We start from the raw sequence: 19,875 nt of genomic DNA on the forward strand, positions 1-19,875 counted from the left end.
AGTGGCAAAATTTCAGTCTTGGTATTACTTGATCTCAGTGCTGCATTTGATTCGGTCGACCATGACATATTACTAGACCGATTGGAAAACTGGGTTGGCATTTCTGGCTCAGTACTACAGTGGTTTGAGTCTTATTTAAATAATAGTGACTACTTTGTGTCTATAGGGAATTATACATCTGAGCATACAAATATGACGTGCGGAGTTCCCCAAGGCTCCGTTCTGGGGCCTCTCCTGTTTAACATCTACATGTTTCCACTGGCTCAAATTATCGAAAACAAAAAAATAAGTTACCATAGTTATGCGGACGACACACACATTTATATAACCTTATCGCCAGGGGACTATAGTCCAAAACAACAACTGACTAAGTACATTGAACAAATTAACGACTGGATGTGCCAGAACTTTCTTAAATTAAATGATGAAAAAACTGAGGTGGTTGTTTTTGGAGCAAAGGAGGAACGATTAAAAGTCAGCACTCAGCTTCAAACGACAATGTTAAAAACAACAGACAAAGCCAGAAATCTTGGTGTAGTCATGGACTCAGACCTGAATTATAACAGCCACATTAAGACAATTACAAAGTCAGCCTATTACCACCTTAAAAATATATCAAGGGTTAAAGGACTTATGTCTCAGCAGGATTTGGAAAAACTTCCATGCTTTTATCTTCAGTAGACTTGACTACTGTAACGGTGTCTTTACAGGTCTCCCTAAAAAATCAATCAGACAGCTGCAGCTAATTCAGAATGCTGCTGCTTGAGTCCTCACTAAGACCAAGAGACTGGATCACATCACTCCAGTTCTGAAGTCTCTACACTGGCTTCCAATGCCTCAAAGAATTGATTTCGAAATACTTCTGCTGGTTTATAAATCACTAAACGGTTTAGGGCCAAAATACATTTCTGATCTGCTACTACACTATGTCCCACCCAGACCTCTCAGGTCGTCTGGGACAGGTCTGCTACACTATGTCCCACCCAGACCTCTCAGGTCGTCTGGGACAGGTCTGCTTGTTGTCCCCAGAGTCAGAACTAAACAGGGGGGAGCAGCGTTTAGTTTTTATGCTCCACATATCTGGAACAAACTCCCAGAAAACTGCAGGTCTGCTGCAACTCTCAGTTCTTTTAAATCAAGGCTGAAGACCTATCTTTTTGATGTTGCCTTTCTTTAAATAACTGTTCATTTCTTATACTGAAGCTGCATTGTTGACACTGTATAACAATCTATATAAGCATATAAAGAGAAATTCCTATTTTATCTGCTTTTATATATTTAACTGTTTTAACTGCTCTTCAATGTTTAATTTATTATACTGCACTGTAACTTTTTTTTTGTTTTTTTTCTCGTATTTTATCTGTTTTTAATTTTTTTATCTGTTTTCATGTAAAGCAATTTGAATTGCCCTGTTGCTGAAATGTGCTCTACAAATAAAGCTGCCTTGCCTTGCCTAATGTCCGATCCAACTGATTTAGACATCTGCGTTCTCACTTAAAGCTCTGACGGGTATTGTTAGAGAAGTTCAGGGCTGCAGTGCATGATGGGTGAAAACACAGCTGCAGTCAAAGTCAGTCGAGTCTGGACAGTTGTACAGTAGAGAGATGAGTATGAGTCAGAATGCCCACGAGACCAGACAAGTGTGAACAGTCAGTCACAACAGTAATCATTGCATGTTTCACAGAAACTTCTTTAGGTTTTCCTGGACTAACACCTTGACTCACCCTAACAGCTCACTTTAAGGAGTCTCCGTTCAATATCTGTTCCTCCAATATAAGATAACCACCACTTCTTTAAATCTTATTTTCACATATCACCTTATAAACAAACAACACAAAACCAGTCCAAACTCTGGCATGCCCTGACGACTTTGAGTCAACACAAGAGACAGAGACAAGTCTGAGTCAGAAACTGAATTAATGACATATCTGAATCAGGATTTAGACAGGTCCACGATAATATCAAAACTGGATATCTGGATATGATAGGCCAAGACCAAGATAGGACTCACAGACACCCTGACCCAGATATGATAGGCCAAGACCAAGATAGGACTCACAGACACCCTGACCCAGATATTTAATTTAAACATCAGGTGCTGAGTTGCTGCTTCACACAGTTAAACAAATGTCCAACCTGGACCAGGTGTTGATGGAAACACCTGTGGTTGTCCTGATACACCTCTCTGACCTTTGAACCACTTCCTGTCTCTCTGTGTCTGACCTGTGAACCACTTCCTGTCTCTGTGTCTGATCTTTGAACCACTTCCTGTCTCTGTGTGTCTGACCTGTGAACCACTTCCTGTCTCTGTGTGTCTGATCTTTCTTCCTGTCTCTGTGTGTCTGACCTTTGAACAACTTCCTGTCTCTGTCTGATCTTTGAACCACTTCCTGTCTCTGTGTCTGACCTTTGAACCACTTCCTGTCTCTGTGTCTGACCTGTGAAACAGTTCCTGTCTCTGTGTGTCTAACCTTTGAACCACTTCCTGTCTCTGTGTCTGACCTGTGATCTACTTCCTGTTCCTGTGTCTTTCAGGATGGAGAGAATTAAATACAGACAGCAGAAGTTCCGCAGAGGAAAAGAAAAAATGTTGAGTTTGACCCAAGACAGCTTCCAAACTGATGGTCTGTAAACAAATATATGTTTCCATGGTAACCTTGTGGAATATGTAGCTGTCAGTCGCAGTATGAGTAAATGTTATTTTCTGTTTTTAGGTCCGGAAACCAAGAAGGGTCAGCAACGAAAAAAGTGGTGGAGACCCTGGGTAAACCACACCTCAAGTGAGTCCTGCCTACCTGCCTGTCGGTCCGTCGGTCTGTCTGTCTGTCTGTCTGTGTGTGTGTCTGTCTGCCTGCCTGTCTGTCTGACCTGTCTGACCTGTCTGCCTGTCTGTATGTCTGTCTGTCCTGTCTGTCTGTCTGTCTGTCTGTCGGTCTGTCTGACTTGTCTGTCTGTCTGACCTGTCTGTCTGTCTGCAGTGGTGAGGAGTGGTGACTACTACCTGTTTGAGACAGACAGTGAGGAAGATGAGGAGAAGAAGGAGGAAGAAGAGGAGAAAGAGGAGGAACTACCTGACAAATCAGCCTTCCAGGTGAGAAGAAGCATGTAACACTGTCAGAAAATCTAAATTACAACAATGTTCTGAGCACATTTAAGCAGAAAATAGTCAAACCGTCTGTCTGTCTCTCTGTCTCTCTGTCTGTATTTGTCAGTTTGTTTATCATGCCTGGATAACGGACTCCAGAACAGCAATGAGAGCTCGCAACAACCAGAAGAAACAGTGGAAGAAAAACTACTCTAAACGAAGGAGTAGGAAGGAGGAGAAGAGAGAAGGTGAGAAGGAAGAGAAAGAGGATTAATAGACAGGAAGAAAGGGTTAGTGGTTAGTTCAAACATAGACAGATTAAAACCTCTATCAGTTTTTTGGGACTCCAGATGACAGTTCTTAATGATATGATAACAACCCAACGTACACATTTTAAAAAAGAAGCCAAACGGTCCAAAGTTTTGTTATCCAGAGATAGTAAATGTAAAGTTATGTGTCATCTGCATATGGGTTTAACCGTTAATCAGCCTCCATCTCTCTGGCAGCGGGAGTTATAGAAGTTACGTTATCCAGAGATAGTAAATGTAAAGTTATGTGTCATCTGCATACGGGTTTAACCATTAATCAGCCTCCATCTCTCCGGCAGCGGGAGTTATAGAAGTGACGTTATCCAGAGATAGTAAATGTAAAGTTATGTGTCATCTGCATACGGGTTTAACCGTTAATCAGCCTCCATCTCTCCGGCAGCGGGAGTTATAGAAGTGACGTTATCCAGAGATAGTAAATGTAAAGTTATGTGTCATCTGCATACGGGTTTAACCGTTAATCAGCCTCCATCTCTCCGGCAGCGGGAGTTATAGAAGTGACGGAGGAGACCGAAGAGGATGAAGAAGAGGAGGAGAAAGAGGAGGGACCAGGTAGGAGGTTATCATAATATTCAGCATTTCACTCACACATACAAGTGTAGATTGTCTGTTCGAAAGAAGGGTCACATTCTCACATCACTTCCTGCGTCTGTTCTTTCACACTTGAAAGTAGACAATACTTTGTATTCCTGGTGTTTTCACTGCAGCAGCTGATATAAGAAACTAAAAAATATGCTTTGTAAGAACAGAAACAACTACAACTCTCTTGAAGCATGAGCACTCACTTCATCATGACTTGGTTTTATTCATATCCATAAAATTAACTATTTAATGAACATCTTTATTTAAACATATGGAGCGAGTCACATTTTTTGTTATTAGTATTAATAACGCAATTAAACCTAAACTTTTATTACAAAGGTTAAAAAGTCTCAAACTAAATTCATTAGTAAAATAAACGTAAGCGTAGAAGCACCTTCACTGTCTCTTTGAAAATATGGCAGGTGACATCAAGTGATGTCATGTGTTTCAGAAACGGTGTTGCGTCGTTTTTCCAACACGATGCGGTTCTGTTGGGTTCTGCTGTCGGCTCTGCTGGACTCTCTGACTACCTGGCTCAGCAGTCTGTGTCAGGAACACATCGACATCTCCACGGTCCTCCGCATTGAGCGCTGCATGCTAACGCAGCAGGCTAAGCAGGTACATGTTCAGGACTACAGCAGGAAGTGTTGGAACTACAAGATGATGGAGGAGTCCTGCGTATCATGGCTGTGTGAGTTGACTTGTTTTATATGTAATTGTTTGTTCAGGGTAATGTTCCCACCAGAGAGGCAATCCACGATTACTACCAAGAACAGATGATGAAAAGCTCCAGAGAGTCAGGCCTGAGCTCCAGTACCCATGAGGCCGAGGGGCAGACCTCAGCGGAGAGTGGAAGGGAAGAGGAAGAGGCATTGGGTTCTGATACTTGTGAAGAAGACGCAGGAGGTCAAATAGCAAATACGAAACCAGAGGCTGAACCAGGAAGAGATTATCCAGATGAACCAGAACCAGTATCAGGAGCAGAAGGTCCTGATGAACCAGAACCAAAACCTGTTTCAGTCAAACCACTTACAGCAGAGGAAACCTCGGGGGCAGCAGAGGAAACCTCGGGGGCAGAAGAGGAAACCTCGGGGCCAATGGAGGCTCCATCCTCAGAAGTTAAACCAGAGACAGCAACAGCAGAAGGTGATCCAGAAGGTGAATATTGCCCAGAATGCCTAGTGACTAAAACCAGCCAAAGAAGGCGACCCAAACTGTCCAGGATGGAGAGAGTTGAATGTTCGTCCTCTTCAGAGGAAGAGAGTCGTTTTCACAGGTGGGTCATACGGGAACACAAAACATAACAAAGGTCATCTGTTCCAACAGATTATATTAATTATTTCTTTGTTTGAACAGTGGTGAAGACTCAAACCAGCAACTTCCTGTTGACACACAGCCGACTCAGACCAGCGCCTCCTCCCCCACCTCCCCGTCCTCTCTTCTCCTCCCCCCCTCCTACAGCCTGGCTCTGGGCCTGGACCTACAGGAGGATGACGCTGGGGAGGGATTCAGGAGGCGGCTGCTGGTTCAGACACCGGGGGAGAGGAGTGAGTTCCTTTCCGACTCGGCCTCCACTTCCTGTCTGCTGCATTCTCGCACTCAGGAGCTGACAGCCAGCGAGCTTCTAAGGAACAGGTGAGTCACGGGCAGACCCAAACGAAATCTGAGGATTTCTTTTTCAGTTTTTAGCGGTGACCAAGAATGAAAATCTGTGGAAATTAGCATGTGGCCCAGGTCTCTAGTGAGTCACAGAGATCCTTACCTTGTAACCTTTGCCTACCCTTAGTTTTATATTTTAAGTAAAGCAGTATGTATTTTTTATCTGTGAAAAACTCTGTAAATAAATGTACTTATCTAATTACTGACTTTAACCAGCTGGTGATTCACTCTGTTTCAGGACTTTCCACAATGTGGAGCTCGAGGCATCAGACTGTTTCTATGCCAACCAACACCAGCTGCTCCAGCTATGCTACGCCCTCTACAACATCATCGCAGCCAGGTAAACTCTGCATCTCAGGTAACTCACAGGTTCCTCTGGTGTTGTTAAGATACTCAAACAGTTCTGTTATCAGGTCAGAGACGGTGTGTTACCTGGTCATCGTGTTGAACCACATGGTGTCTGCCAGCTGTCTAACGTTGGTACTTCCTGTTCTGGTGTTTCTGTGGGCCACGCTGTCCGTCCCTCGACCCAGTAAGACCTTCTGGATGACGGCCATCATCTACACTGAGGTTTACTCTGCTGCTGGCATCAGTTTAACATTTAATCTGTCAAAAGTCCAATGTTTAACAATCATTCTACCTGTTTGTGTCCTCAGGTTACCATCGTCATCAAGTATTTCTTCCAGTTTGGTTTCTTTCCATTCAACCAAAAGCTGGAGGTGGACCGCTCCAAACCGTTCCACCCCCCGAATATCCTGGGCGTGGAAAAGAAGGAAGGCTACGTCCTGTACGACCTTCTGCAGCTGCTCGTTTTGTTCTACCACCGGGCAATACTAAAGGTTAAAAACACAAAACTATATTAACACAGGGCAATACTAAAGGTTAAAAACATTAAACTATATTAACACAGGGCAATACTAAAGGTTAAAAACACAAAACTATATTAACACAGGGCAATACTAAAGGTTAAAAACATTAAACTATATTAACACAGGGCAATACTAAAGGTTAAAAACATTAAACTATATTACTACTGGGAAATACTAAAGGTTAAAAACATTAAACTATATTACTACTGGGAAATACTAAAGGTTAAAAACATTAAACTATATTACCACAGGGCAATACTAAAGGTTAAAAACATTAAACTATATTACTACTGGGAAATACTAAAGGTTAAAAACATTAAACTATATTAACACAGGGCAATACTAAAGGTTAAAAACATTAAACTATATTACTACTGGGAAATACTAAAGGTTAAAAACATTAAACTATATTACCACAGGGCAATACTAAAGGTTAAAAATTCGGACTGTCAAACGATTACATTTTCTTAATTGCGATTAATCGTTGAATTTCTATAGTTAATCGCAATTAATCGCATGTTTTATCACATGATTAAAATTGTATTATTTTGCATTTCAGAACAGTTTTTAAGTCCATATTAACAATGAAAGCCGTTCTTACCAGAGGATCTTAACTGGGAATCAAATGAATGCAAAGAAAGTGACTTTATGAACTTGATTTTAAGATTATTTTATTATATATATATATATATATATATATATTTAATCTAGTCACACATTTGAATCTAGAGTCAATTTTAGGGTTGGGTATTGTTTGTTTGGATACCGGTGATAAAGCGATACTTTTAAAACGGTACCGGTGCCTTAACGGTGCCTGAACCGAACCAGATACCGAATACCAGTTTCAATGAACGCACCGTCTGTGTTTTTCTGACAACAGCAGCTGCAGATTGTTACACCCCGGTGTTGAATCCTCTACAGTAAAATACAGACAAACTTTACACCGTTTAGCATTAGCTGTCAGCATTGTAACCGTGTTTAATCCAGCTATGAGCTAGCGGTAGGCTAACCTTAGCTGCTGTTGAGTATAGTATTAACTAGCATCACATGCAGAAATGTTTGCCTGTAACATCTGTTTCAGAGCATCAGAGAGAAGTGCAGACATATCAGCGGCACCAGAATGAGGCACCGAAATCTGCGTTGCTATTCCTGCAGCAGCAGGATATGTTAGGAGGAAGAACTGCAAAATAGTAGCCTGTTGTAGCCACGACGCAAAGCCGAGTGAAGTGAAAATAAATTAATAAATGGCAGCATGCGATTAATACGGTTAAAAAAAATTAACTCATTATGCTCTGCCCTTAATCGCATCACGATTAACGCGTTAATGCTGACAGCCCTATTAAAAACATGAATCTATTTTACTACCGGGCAATACTAAAGGTTAAAAACACTACATTATATTACTACCTATTCATAATCATGATATAACACTAAATGATATTACTACCTAGTCATACTCATGATATAACACTAAATTATATTACTACCTAGTCATACTCACGATATTTACTTAGTTACTTTTCTTCTCCTTAGTGCCACGGACTGTGGGACCAGAATGTTGCCATGGAGACAGACACTCTCCGTCATCACGACAACCAGGTTGACTCCGCCCACGGTGCTACCTCCATCGATGTGGCCGGCTCCGCCAGCACGCTGCGCCGACGCGGCCGGAGGCGGACGCGCTCCAGCTCCACCCAGCTGCGCTCTCCTGCAGGTAGATTTAAACACACGTAAACACAACAAGGTTTTAGATAATAAGTTACAGAGGACTCTTCCACCTCATGATACATCCAACCCACGTTATGTTGATCTATTGATTCGTCTACAGGGAAACAATTTTATACTTTATTTCGTGCTGGTCACCACGAAATTGGGACGTTACCATTTCACGAACTGCCATGCGACTGGCAGCCCAGATGGAGCCTGCTCTGGGGGAGATGGTGACACCATGATCACAGTCTCTGGAGGAGATGGTGACAACATGATCCACAGTCTCTGGGGGAGATGGTGACACCATGATCACGGTCTCTGTGGGAGATGGTGACACCATGATCACGGTCTCTGTGGGAGATGGTGACACCATGATCACGGTCTCTGTGGGAGATGGTGACACCATGATCCACGGTCTCTGGGGGAGATGGTGACACCATGATCCACAGTCTCTGGGGGAGATGGTGACACCATGATCACGGTCTCTGGCGGAGATGGTGACAACATGATCCACAGTCTCTGGGGGAGATGGTGACACCATGATCACGGTCTCTGTGGGAGATGGTGACACCATGATCACGGTCTCTGTGGGAGATGGTGACACCATGATCACGGTCTCTGTGGGAGATGGTGACACCATGATCCACGGTCTCTGGGGGAGATGGTGACACCATGATCCACGGTCTCTGGGGGAGATGGTGACAACATGGTCCATGGTGTCTGGGGGAGATAGTGACACCATGATCACGGTCTCTGGGGGAGATGGTGACACCATGATCACGGTCTCTGGGGGAGATGGTGACAACATGATCCATGGTGTCTGGGGGAGATAGTGACACCATGATCACGGTCTCTGGGGGAGATGGTGACAACATGATCCATGGTGTCTGGGGGAGATAGTGACACCATGATCCACGGTCTCTGGGGGAGATGGTGACAACATGGTCACGGTCTCTGGGGGAGATGGTGACACCATGATCACGGTCTCTGGGGGACGCAACAACGGGGAAATTAAACGCCGCACGCCGGCGACAACTGCCATGACACGGGGTTGCTCTGGGGGACGCAACAACGGGGACGCCACACGTGGTAGACGGTGACAACAACGGGGACGCCACACGCGATAGACGGTGACAACAACGGGGACGCCACACGCGGTAGACGGTGACAACAACGGGGACGCCACACACGGTAGATGGTGACAACAACGGGGACGCCACACACGGTAGATGGTGACAACGGCCGCCAGGACACGATCCGCGGTCTCTGGGGGACGCAACAACTGGGAAATTAAACGCCGGCGACAATAATGCCAACAAAAACCGCGACAAAAACGGGACGGTTGTGGTTAGGAGAAGAAAGATGGGGAAAGGAACTACCACACGCAGGACGTGATCCCGGGCTTCGGGGTGAAAATCCTGTGTTGTTTGACCCGTCCACCCTCCCAACCAACCTCGTTAGGCGGATTTTCGGCTTCTCAATACTAATTGCTACCATAATCGTGCTGTTATCACATAATATGCTTCCCATTCAAATACTTTAGTTTAAAATTCGTGCTCACCAACACGATAAAACACAGAAAAACGTATCTTTGTACACGAATCAATAGATTAAATAACGTCACCATTTCATGAACTGCCATGAGACTGGGCTGGATAAATCTGTGTAGGGCTGTTTTAAGGAATGACTGAGCAAAAATCATTAGCCTGTTGTCTTTTTGGAGCATGCTTTGCTGTGAAGAAAGTCTGTCTCTCTACTTGTGGCCACTATCCTTTCGTATTTGTATAGGATTGTCTGTTGTTAGGATTGAGCTGCACAAGATGATCTGGATCGAGCGGTAGGACAGGGATAGGGGAAGTTTGTCACTGTGTCGTGGACCTGGAGAAGCAGTAGAAATTTGACAAATAAATGAATTATTGTGGAAGTACTGTTGATGTTAACTTTTCATCTTCATGTGTTTTCAGGCAGCGTGAGTTCCAGATCTCAGCCACCCGGCAGGTTTGATCTGCTGCTGGAGAAACTCAGAGAACTTTCCATCAGAGCCAAGAAGTACTCCGTTAGCAGGTATGCTAATTCTAAAGCTAGCCATTGTCCAGTGACACTCTTGTTTTTGTGATTCTTGTATCAGATATGAACTGTAGGACAATGAGGTTATTGCCTCCTAAACAAGGCAAGAGAAACCAATCTAAAAATACTTCGTGATTTATACCCCACTATTGACGAGTACTGCTCTTTTTACATGACCTATACGTAGAATTTGTAATAATTCCATTAATGGTTTCATTAATTTTTTTCTACCTGCCCAGGGAATGCAGATGGAGATTATCTTGTAGCTAAACATCTCTGAGATCAACGCTTATCTCACTTATTTTATGAATATAGTTGAGTTATAAATTAACATTAAAGATGTTTTTTAATTTGAAGTCTCAAATAAGACTATATGTTTATTTTATTGATTTAACTTTGAATTGGATGCTACCAATTTATCTTCCTTTACACATGTTAACATCTTTCTCGCTACATTTGGTGACTTTTAAAACATTTATTGACTTTTTTTCAAGAAATACCTAGTGACAAATCTGTTATTATAATGCAAACTAGCATTAGCGACTTCATACAGGCTTTAGCTGCTTTCCATTATACTATATATTCCATTGATAATAGTTGGCAACCAGAGTTGTTTTTCTACTGAATGTGTTAAAAAGACTAAAAGCCTTTCTGTTGTTCATGACTGTGAATAATGTTAGGTTCTATAGATGAAGTTACTATTTTATGTTATAACTGTTGATGTGTTAAAGTTTGATTGAACTCTCTCTCTGCTAGGTGCATGTCTCTTTACCATCCGGTCCTTCAGTTCTTCAGAGCTCTCGTCCAACCAGAATACAGCGCCGTCACTGATGTTTACGTCCTCATGTTCCTCGCCGACACCGTCGACTTCATCATCATCGTCTTCGGCTTCTGGGCTTTCGGAGTAAAGTTTCATTTACTGACTGCATCACATCACGTTTCACTCCGAGCTGAGACTTGATTTACCCCTTATGGACTCAGTTTTACTCTGTTTAATTCTGTTTCGTTATGTTATTTTCTCAGAAACACTCTGCAGCTGCTGACATCACTTCCTCCCTCTCAGAAGACCAAGTTCCTGAAGCTTTCTTGGTGATGGTTCTGATCCAGTTTGGTACGTCTGTCTGTCTTTCTGTCTGTCTGTTTACCTTTCTGTCTGTCTGTTTACCTTTCTGTGTGTGTATCTGTCTGTAAATCTGTCTGTCTGTCTGTCTGTTTTCCTGTCTGCCTGTCTGTTTACCTCTCTGTCTGTCTGTTTACCTTTCTGTCTGTCTGTCTGTCTGTTTACTTTTCTGTCTGTGTACCTGTCTGTCTGTTTGCTCAGATGTCTCAATGTCCCCCTGTCTGTCTGTCCGTTTACCTGTCTGTCTGTTTACCTGTCTGTCTGTCCATTTCCCTGTCTGTCTGTTTGTTTGCTCAGATGTCTCAATGTCCCCCTGTCTGTCTGCAGGCACCATGGTGATAGACAGGGCTCTGTATTTGAGGAAGACAGTTTTGGGGAAGTTGGTCTTCCAGGTGATTTTGGTTTTTGGGATTCACTTCTGGATGTTCTTCATCCTGCCGACGGTCACTGAGAGGTACTGTAACTCACCTTCCTCTGCTGCCTTGTTAACATAATGAATCAGAGAACTGGTCATAATGTTCAATATAATAATATATCATCTCAGATACATTTAGCTTTAACTGGTCAGAAAGTAACATCAATCAGTTATCAAGTTATATCAACATTGTCTGTCTGCCTGTCTGTCTGTCTGTCTGTCTGTATGCCTGCCTGCCTGTCTGTCTGTCTGCCTTCCTGCTTGCCTGCCTGTCTGTCTGTCTGTCTGCCTTCCTGCCTGCCTGCCTGCCTGCCTGTCTGTCTGCCTTCCTGCCTGCCTGCCTGTCTGTCTGTCTGTCTGTCTGTCTGCTTACCTGTCTGTCTGCCTGTCTCTCTCTCTCTCCAGACGTTTCAATCAGAACCTGGTGGCTCAGCTCTGGTATTTTGTGAAGTGTGTGTACTTCGGTCTGTCGGCCTATCAGATTCGATCTGGTTACCCGACTCGAGTTCTGGGAAACTTTCTGACGAAGAGCTACAACTACCTTAACCTCTTCCTGTTTCAGGGGTGAGTCCAGCTGCCAGACTGTTAGCCTAGCTTAGCATAAAGGCCTAGACCTACTCTATCTGGAAAGTGTCCTGAGATAACTTCTGTTGGAATTTATAAAATTGAATTGAACTGTACTGTTAGCCTAGCTTAGCAAAAGCAACAGCTTGATTAAAAGAGAAAATACCTTTCAACATCTGAAAGCATGTGACAGCAGACTCTGTTGAGAGAATGGTCACTTTAACACCAAAATGTTCCCAGACATTACTCATTGAACTCTCTGTCTGTCTCTCTGTCTGTCTGTCTCTCGACCTGTCTGTGTCTTGACTTGTCTGTCTGCCTCTCCACCTGTCTGTCTGCCTCTCGACTTGTCTGTCTCTCTACTTGTCTTTCTCTCTGTCTTTCTGTCTGTCTCTCTACTTGTCTTTCTCTCTGTCTCTGTCTCTCTGTCTGTCTCTCAACTTGTCTTTCTCTCTGTCGCTCTGTCTGTCTCTCAACCTCTCGGACTCTCGGCCTCTGTCTGTCTGTTTCTCGACTTGTATTTCTCTCTGTCTGTCTCTCAACCTCTCAACCTCTCTGTGTCTCTGTCTCTCTGTCTCTCTGTCTGTCTGTCTCTCGACTTGTCTTTCTCTCTGTCTCTCTGTCTGTCTCTCAACCTCTCGGCCTCTCTGTCTGTCTGTCTGTCGCTGGACCTGTCTGTCTGTCCCTGGACCTGTCTGTCTGTCCCTGGACCTGTCTGTAGTTTCCGTCTGGTTCCCTTCCTGACGGAGCTCAGGGCGGTGATGGACTGGGTCTGGACGGACACCACTCTGTCTCTGTCCTCCTGGATTTGTGTGGAGGACATCTATGCTCACTGCTTCGTCCTGAAGTGCTGGAGGGAATCTGAGAAGGTTTGTGTCTGTCTGTCTGTATATGTAGGTATGTGAATGTATGTGTATTTATGTGTATTTTGCATTTATTGTGTATATTTGTACACAGAGGTACCCTCAGCCTCGCGGCCAGAAGAAGAAGCGTGTTGTGAAGTACGGGATGGGTGGTCTGATCGTTCTGCTGCTGATCTGTATCGTTTGGTTTCCGCTGCTCTTCATGTCGCTCATTAAATCTGTCGCCGGAGTCGTCAACAAACCGCTCGACGTCTCTCTGACCATCACACTGGGAGGCTTCCAGGTAAACTTACCTGAACTGTGTCACACCTGTACTAGTCTCTCATAGTCAGCTCTATCTCTACAGCAATGTGGAGTAAAGTCCAAATACACCACAGATACATTCTGGGACAGGAGAAAAAAAACTCTATGGGTTGGTTGCATTTCTTTGAACCAATCACAACAGTCCTGGGAGGCAAAAAGCTCCAGACGCAGCAACGGTGGCTCTGCTAAATAGTCTCAGGAAAGAGCTTGTTCAAAACTCATCAAATATTACATGAAGTTAACTGTTGACACCATACAGTAATAGAAGATATTTAAATCAGCTGATACATGGTTAAACGTCATTGGCTCTTACCAGTGTATCGCCGTGTGTACTTCGTCCACAGCAATCCCACCAATCAGTCCCGAAACCTCCCAGTTTTATATATGTACTGTATATACATATGTAGTAGTTTTATAACTGACCTGCTGTTGTCTTCCACAGCCGATCTTCACGATGAGTGCGCAGCAGAATCAGCTGAAAGATCTGACGGAAGAAGACTTCACTTTCTTCACCAGCTCCTACAGCTACACTCCTGTAAGTACCACTCAGTACTACTGCAGTACTATTCACACACTACTTGCAGTACTACTCATAGTACTACTCACACACTACTCGCAGTACTACTGCAGTACTACGCATAGTACTACTCACACACTGATCACATACTACTCACAGTACTACTGCAGTACTACTGCAGTACTTTTCACACACTGATCACAGCACTACTGCAGTAGTACTACTGCAGTACTACTCACAGACTACTCACAGTACTGATGCTACAGCTTGTAGTTTTATTTGGGTACTTCTGCGGCCTGTATTTCCCAGAGTGCCTTGCAGTTCCTGGAGGCAGCTCAAAGTTTAATTCAGAATCAGAAGTAGCATCATTATAAGTACATACAACGAATACAACAGTTCTTCTCTACGGTGCAATATTAAAACACACACATTAAACTAAGAACATGGATCAGAGAATGTGAAGATGGTAGAAAGATAATTTTAAAATAATTCAGTAAAATCCTTTACTAGCATTGCACATTATTACTTAAAGGTAATCCAGTATCTGTGTGGCCTGTATTTCCCAGAGTGCCTTGCAGTTTTATTGCAGTACCTGTGTGGCCTGTATTTCCCAGAGTGCCTTGCAGTTCCTGGAGGCCTATGGTCCGGAGGATGTGACGGTGGCCGAGCTGCAGGGCAGCAGTAACTCTCTGTGGACGATCAGTCCTCCCAGCAGGAAGTACCTGAGCCAGGTGCTGGACCTGGACCACTTCCCGTTGACGCTGTCCTGGACGGTTCAGAGGTCAGCAATAATCTATATATATATATATATACATACACAGTACTGTGCAAAAGTTTGAGACAGGTGTAAATAAATGCTTTAAATTAAGAATGCTTTTAAAAATGAAAGTGTTAATAGTTTATTTTCATCAATTTGGTGGGACCACCCTTTGCCTTTAAGACAGCATAATTTCTTCTAGGTACACTTGCACAAAGTTTTTGAAGAAACTCAGCTGGTAGGTTGTTCCAAACGTCTTGGAGAACTAACCACAGATCTTCTGTGGATGGATGCTTCCTCAAATCCTTCTATCTCTTGATGTTCTCCCAGACAGACTCCATGATGCTGAGGTCAGGGCTCTCTGGGGGCCATTCCATCACTTCCAGGACTTCTTGTTTTTCTTTATGCTGAAGATAGTTCTTAATGACCTTGGCTGTATGTTTGGGGTCGTTGTCCTGCTGCAGAATAAATTTGGGGCCAATCATACGCCTCCCTGATGGTATTGCATGATGGATAAGTATCTGCCTGTATTTAACAGCATTGAGGACACCATTAATCCTGACCAAGTCTCCAACTCCATTTGCAGAAATGCAGCCCCAAACTTGCAAGGAGCCTCCACCATGCTTCACTGTTGCCTTCAGACACCCATTATTGTACCGCTCTCCAGCCCTTCGGCCAACAACCTGCCTTCTGCTACAGCCAAATATTTCAAATTTTGGCTCATCAGTCCAGAGCACCTGCTGCCATTTGTATGCACCCCAGTTCCTATGTTTTCGTGCATAGTTGAGTCTCTTGGCCTTGTTACAATGTTGGACGTATGGCTTTTTGGCTGCAACTCTTCCATGAAGACCACTTTTGGTCAGACTTCTCCAGACAGTAGATGGGTGTACCTGGGTCCCACTGGTTTCTGCCAGTTCTGAGCTGATGGACATCTTCCGATTTCAAAGGGAAATAAGCTTGATGTGTTTTTCATCTGCTGGACTAAGTTTCCTTGGCCGACCACCTCGTCTACGATCCTCAACATTGCCCGTTTCTTTGTGCTCCTTCAAAAGAGCTTGAGCAGCACATCTTGAAACACCAGTCTGCTTGAGATCTTTGTCTGGGAGAGACCTCGCTGATGCAGTATAACTACCTTGTGTCTTGTTGCTGTGCTCAGTCTTGCCATGGTATATGACCTGTGACATGAAACTGTCTTCCACAACCTCACCTTGGTAGCAGAGTTTGGCTGTTTTAAGCCTCCTACACAGCTCTTTCTGTTTCAGTTAATGACTATGTTTAACTTACATGTGAAATTGATGATCATTAGCACCTGTTTGGTATAATCGGTTGTTCATACACCTGACTATAATCCTACCAAACCCTTGGCTCTGTGTAAGTGTACCGATAAGAACTGATGTTGTTTTGAAGACAAAGGGTAGCATACCAAATATTAAATTGATTTAGATGTTCCTTTTGTTCGCTCACTTTGCATTTTTCAAATTGATAAAAAAAAAGTTTTCTCAGGTATCAGCTGATGATCTGATCTGAACAATGCTGTGTGTTATAAGGAACTTGAGTCTGGGGACAAAGGCGGAGCTTGCATCAGGTAAACATGTGACCTACCTGGACGACCAGACTCGCCTGGAGCTGATCCAGCTGCTGAACGGAACCAGGACACGTCCTGTGTGAGTGCAATTAAATATAACTTTATTTACAGTGTCAGATCCTAACAGCAGTTATCTTAGGACACTTTACGGATAGAGTAGCTCCAGACCACACTTCATAATTTACAGAGACACAACATTCCCCCGAAAAGAGCAAGCATTTGGTGCGACAGTGGCGAAGAAAAACTTCCACTAACAGATTACGACATTACGCAGGTGTGTGTGAGGTACAGTTGTCCACATAAACCACTCAGGAAGAATTGTGCTAAGTGTGTTTTGGGTCTGTTTGTTTTCAGGGTCATACAGGAAGTGTTTCCATGTTTTATTCGAGCTCCCAGCGACTCCAACGCCAAACCCATTGAACAGCTTTACACAGGTTTTTATACGCACACACATTCATCCTTAAAAACCAGCTGTTTGTTTTAAATGTGACTAAAATTCTTTGTAAATTGGTTATAAAACACAAAGGATGCTAAACCAATGCCAAATTGTGTTGTTGATATATAATAATAATAATAATAATAATAATGAGATTAAACTGCTATTCTCTCTGCTCCAATCAGACGGCCGCTACAAGGACATCCTGCTGGCCCTGGAGCGGTCGACCAATCAAAGCCAAGAGATCCAGGACTGGTGGATCGTGGACCAACCGGCTGCGAGTCTGGTGCCTGTCGGGGGCGGAGCTTTGTTCACTGATAGAAGGGAGGCGGGGCTTCAGCTGTTTGTGTTCAGTGATAAAGTCAGTCCTCCGAGTCTCGGCTTCCTGGCTGGATATGGGTACACGATAAGTAGTGTGATTACTTCTAACTGTAATCTGATTACTAGTAACTGTAGTCTAATGACTACTAACTGTAATCTGATTACTGTGCAGTAACTGTAATCTGATTACTGTGCAGTAACTGTAGTCTGATTACTACTAAATGTAATCTGATTACTGTGCAGTAGCTGTAGTCTGATTACTGCTAACTGTAGTCTGATTACTACTAGCTGTAGTCTGATTACTGCTAACTGTAGTCTGATTACTACTAACTGTAGTGTGATTACTGTGCAGTAACTTTAGTCTGATTACTACTAACTGTAGTCTGATTACTGTGCAGTAACTGTAGTCTGATTACTAATAATTGTAGTCTGATTACTAATAATTGTAGTCTGATTACTGTGCAGTAACTGTAATCTGATTACTGTGCAGTAACTGTAGTCTGATTACTGTGCAGCAACTGTAATCTGATTACTGTGCAATAACTAGTCTGATTACTGTGCAGTAACTGTAATCTGATTACTGTGCACTAACTAATCTGTTTACTGTGCACTAACTGTAGTCTGATTACTGTGCTCTAATCTGATTACTGTGCAGTAACTGTAATCTGATTACTGTGCACTAACTGTAGTCTGATTACTGCTAACTGTAGTCTGATTACTGTGCAGTAACTGTAGTCTGATTACTGTGCAGTAAATGTAGTCTGATGAGTGTAAGTGTAATCTGATTACTGCCCCCCTGCAGCATCATGGGTCTGTACGCGTCTGTAGTTCTGGTGATCGGGAAGTTTGTGCGCGAGTTCTTCAGCGGGATCAGTCATTCCATCATGTTCGAGGAGCTGCCGTGTGTCGACCGCATCCTCAAACTCTGCACCGACGTCTTCCTGGTAAACCTTATTATTATTATTATTATATATAAACGTTAACACCGACGTCTTCCTGGTAAAACTTATTATTATTATTATTATTATTATTATTATTATATTATAAATGTAAACACCGACGTCTTCCTGGTAAAACTTATTATTATTATTATTATTATATATAAACGTTGTTAACACCGACCTCTTCCTGGTAAAACTTATTATTATTATTATTATTATTATTATATATAAACGTTAACACCGACGTCTTCCTGGTAAAACTTATTATTATTATTATTATTATTATTATTATATATAAACGTTAACACCGACGTCTTCCTGGTAAAACTTATTATTATTATTGTTATTATTATTATTATATATGAACATTAACACCAACATCTTCCTGGTAAAACTTATTATTATTATTATTATTATTATTATTATTTAAACGTTATTAACCCCGACGTCTTCCTGGTAAAACTTATTATTATTATTATATATATAAACGTTATTAACACCGACGTCTTCCTGGTAAAACTTATTATTATTATTATTATTATTATATATAAACGTTATTAACCCCGACATCTTCCTGGTGAAACTTATTATTATTATTATTATATATAAACTTATGATTAGCAACATGATTAGTTTACCTGATTGATTAACTGATTGGTGGCTGTGCTGTGATCTGATTGGCTGTTTTCTGTCTCAGGTGAGAGAGACAGGGGAGCTGGAGTTGGAGGAGGAGCTTTACGCCAAACTGATCTTCCTTTATCGCTCGCCAGAGACTTTGATCAAATGGACGCGACACTAACCTCGTCGACAGTTACTACGGCTGCAGTGACATCACAGACTGTGACATCATCACTGACTGTGACATCATCACTGACTGTCATTTCTGAACACGTTCTCCAGGAAGAAACGTCAGTGATGAAAACTTCACTGAATCTTATTTTGAAGGTTTGAAGAAACCGGAAGCATTACCTCTTCTGATGAAATCCACACTGATCTGAGGACAGTAACGTTTTGATTTCTGATGACCAATCACTGCAGGGATACGTCACATTCTTTGATATCAGCTGTTTTAATACAGAGCGGTATTCTGAAGAGTTAGACAACCATGCAAATGTTTTCACTTATTTATTTGACTTTGTTTACAGGACAAACCTCAGTATTCTTTCATCACTGCGTTGGCTTTAACAGTTAAAGTGTTAGCTTTCATTAGCATCATGCTAGGTCTGCATCAGCGTTACATTAGCTTTTTAAGGTCTGTTAGTAGAGGTGTAGTGTTGCAGGAGCGCTCCGGTACTTTTTTTTCTCTCCAAGTCAGAAAATAGAATATTGAACACATGAACTAATGTAGGGTTGTTGGAAAGTTAATCTGTTGACGTCATTTTATCTGACTGATAACTCTAAACTCTGTTTCCTGTGAATATTTCAAACAAAAAGTGAATATGTGAAAATTAAACTTGTTTTTATGTCTGAGAGTCTTCCTCTACTGGTGTTTTTCTGCGTCTGTTTCCTCTAACACACATTCAGCTTCTCTGATGTTAATCTGCATTTATACTGCTCAGTGATGATGTGACAACAGCAAAAAGTCAGAAACAGTGATTTATATAACAATAATGAAATAAATAATAAAATCGTTCATGGTATTAAATTAAAAAAACGATAATCTAATCTTAAAACATGTTTAAATCACATGCTTGTGGTTTAATGCAAGTTTTAAGTGAGGTTAGGAAATGTTCTTACAATCCCCTTCAATTAAAC

General features: G+C 42.4%; 1 protein-coding gene across 1 annotated transcript in view; it reads left to right on the forward strand.

Annotated features, from left to right (window-relative positions):
* Nucleotides 1–19,326, forward strand: part of LOC144513299 (piezo-type mechanosensitive ion channel component 2-like) — a 66,613-nt gene extending 47,287 nt beyond the window's left edge. The window contains exons 30-55 of the mRNA XM_078244332.1: nt 2,536–2,624; nt 2,715–2,780; nt 2,979–3,091; nt 3,213–3,333; nt 3,895–3,963; nt 4,445–4,611; nt 4,722–5,269; nt 5,350–5,628; nt 5,891–5,992; nt 6,066–6,222; nt 6,309–6,491; nt 8,055–8,235; nt 10,196–10,295; nt 11,055–11,202; nt 11,322–11,409; nt 11,746–11,872; nt 12,239–12,397; nt 13,119–13,266; nt 13,355–13,543; nt 14,006–14,098; nt 14,695–14,861; nt 16,385–16,501; nt 16,777–16,856; nt 17,044–17,257; nt 17,982–18,123; nt 18,818–19,326. Coding sequence (XP_078100458.1) covers nt 2,536–2,624; nt 2,715–2,780; nt 2,979–3,091; nt 3,213–3,333; nt 3,895–3,963; nt 4,445–4,611; nt 4,722–5,269; nt 5,350–5,628; nt 5,891–5,992; nt 6,066–6,222; nt 6,309–6,491; nt 8,055–8,235; nt 10,196–10,295; nt 11,055–11,202; nt 11,322–11,409; nt 11,746–11,872; nt 12,239–12,397; nt 13,119–13,266; nt 13,355–13,543; nt 14,006–14,098; nt 14,695–14,861; nt 16,385–16,501; nt 16,777–16,856; nt 17,044–17,257; nt 17,982–18,123; nt 18,818–18,919 — 3,949 coding nt within the window. The 3' untranslated portion in view covers nt 18,920–19,326. The remainder of the gene's footprint in view (nt 1–2,535; nt 2,625–2,714; nt 2,781–2,978; nt 3,092–3,212; nt 3,334–3,894; nt 3,964–4,444; nt 4,612–4,721; nt 5,270–5,349; nt 5,629–5,890; nt 5,993–6,065; nt 6,223–6,308; nt 6,492–8,054; nt 8,236–10,195; nt 10,296–11,054; nt 11,203–11,321; nt 11,410–11,745; nt 11,873–12,238; nt 12,398–13,118; nt 13,267–13,354; nt 13,544–14,005; nt 14,099–14,694; nt 14,862–16,384; nt 16,502–16,776; nt 16,857–17,043; nt 17,258–17,981; nt 18,124–18,817) is intronic.
* The last annotated feature ends 549 nt before the right edge of the window (nt 19,327–19,875 follow it).

The sequence above is a fragment of the Sander vitreus genome, unplaced genomic scaffold, assembly GCF_031162955.1.
Source record: "Sander vitreus isolate 19-12246 unplaced genomic scaffold, sanVit1 ctg207_0, whole genome shotgun sequence".
NCBI lineage: Eukaryota > Metazoa > Chordata > Actinopteri > Perciformes > Percidae > Sander > Sander vitreus.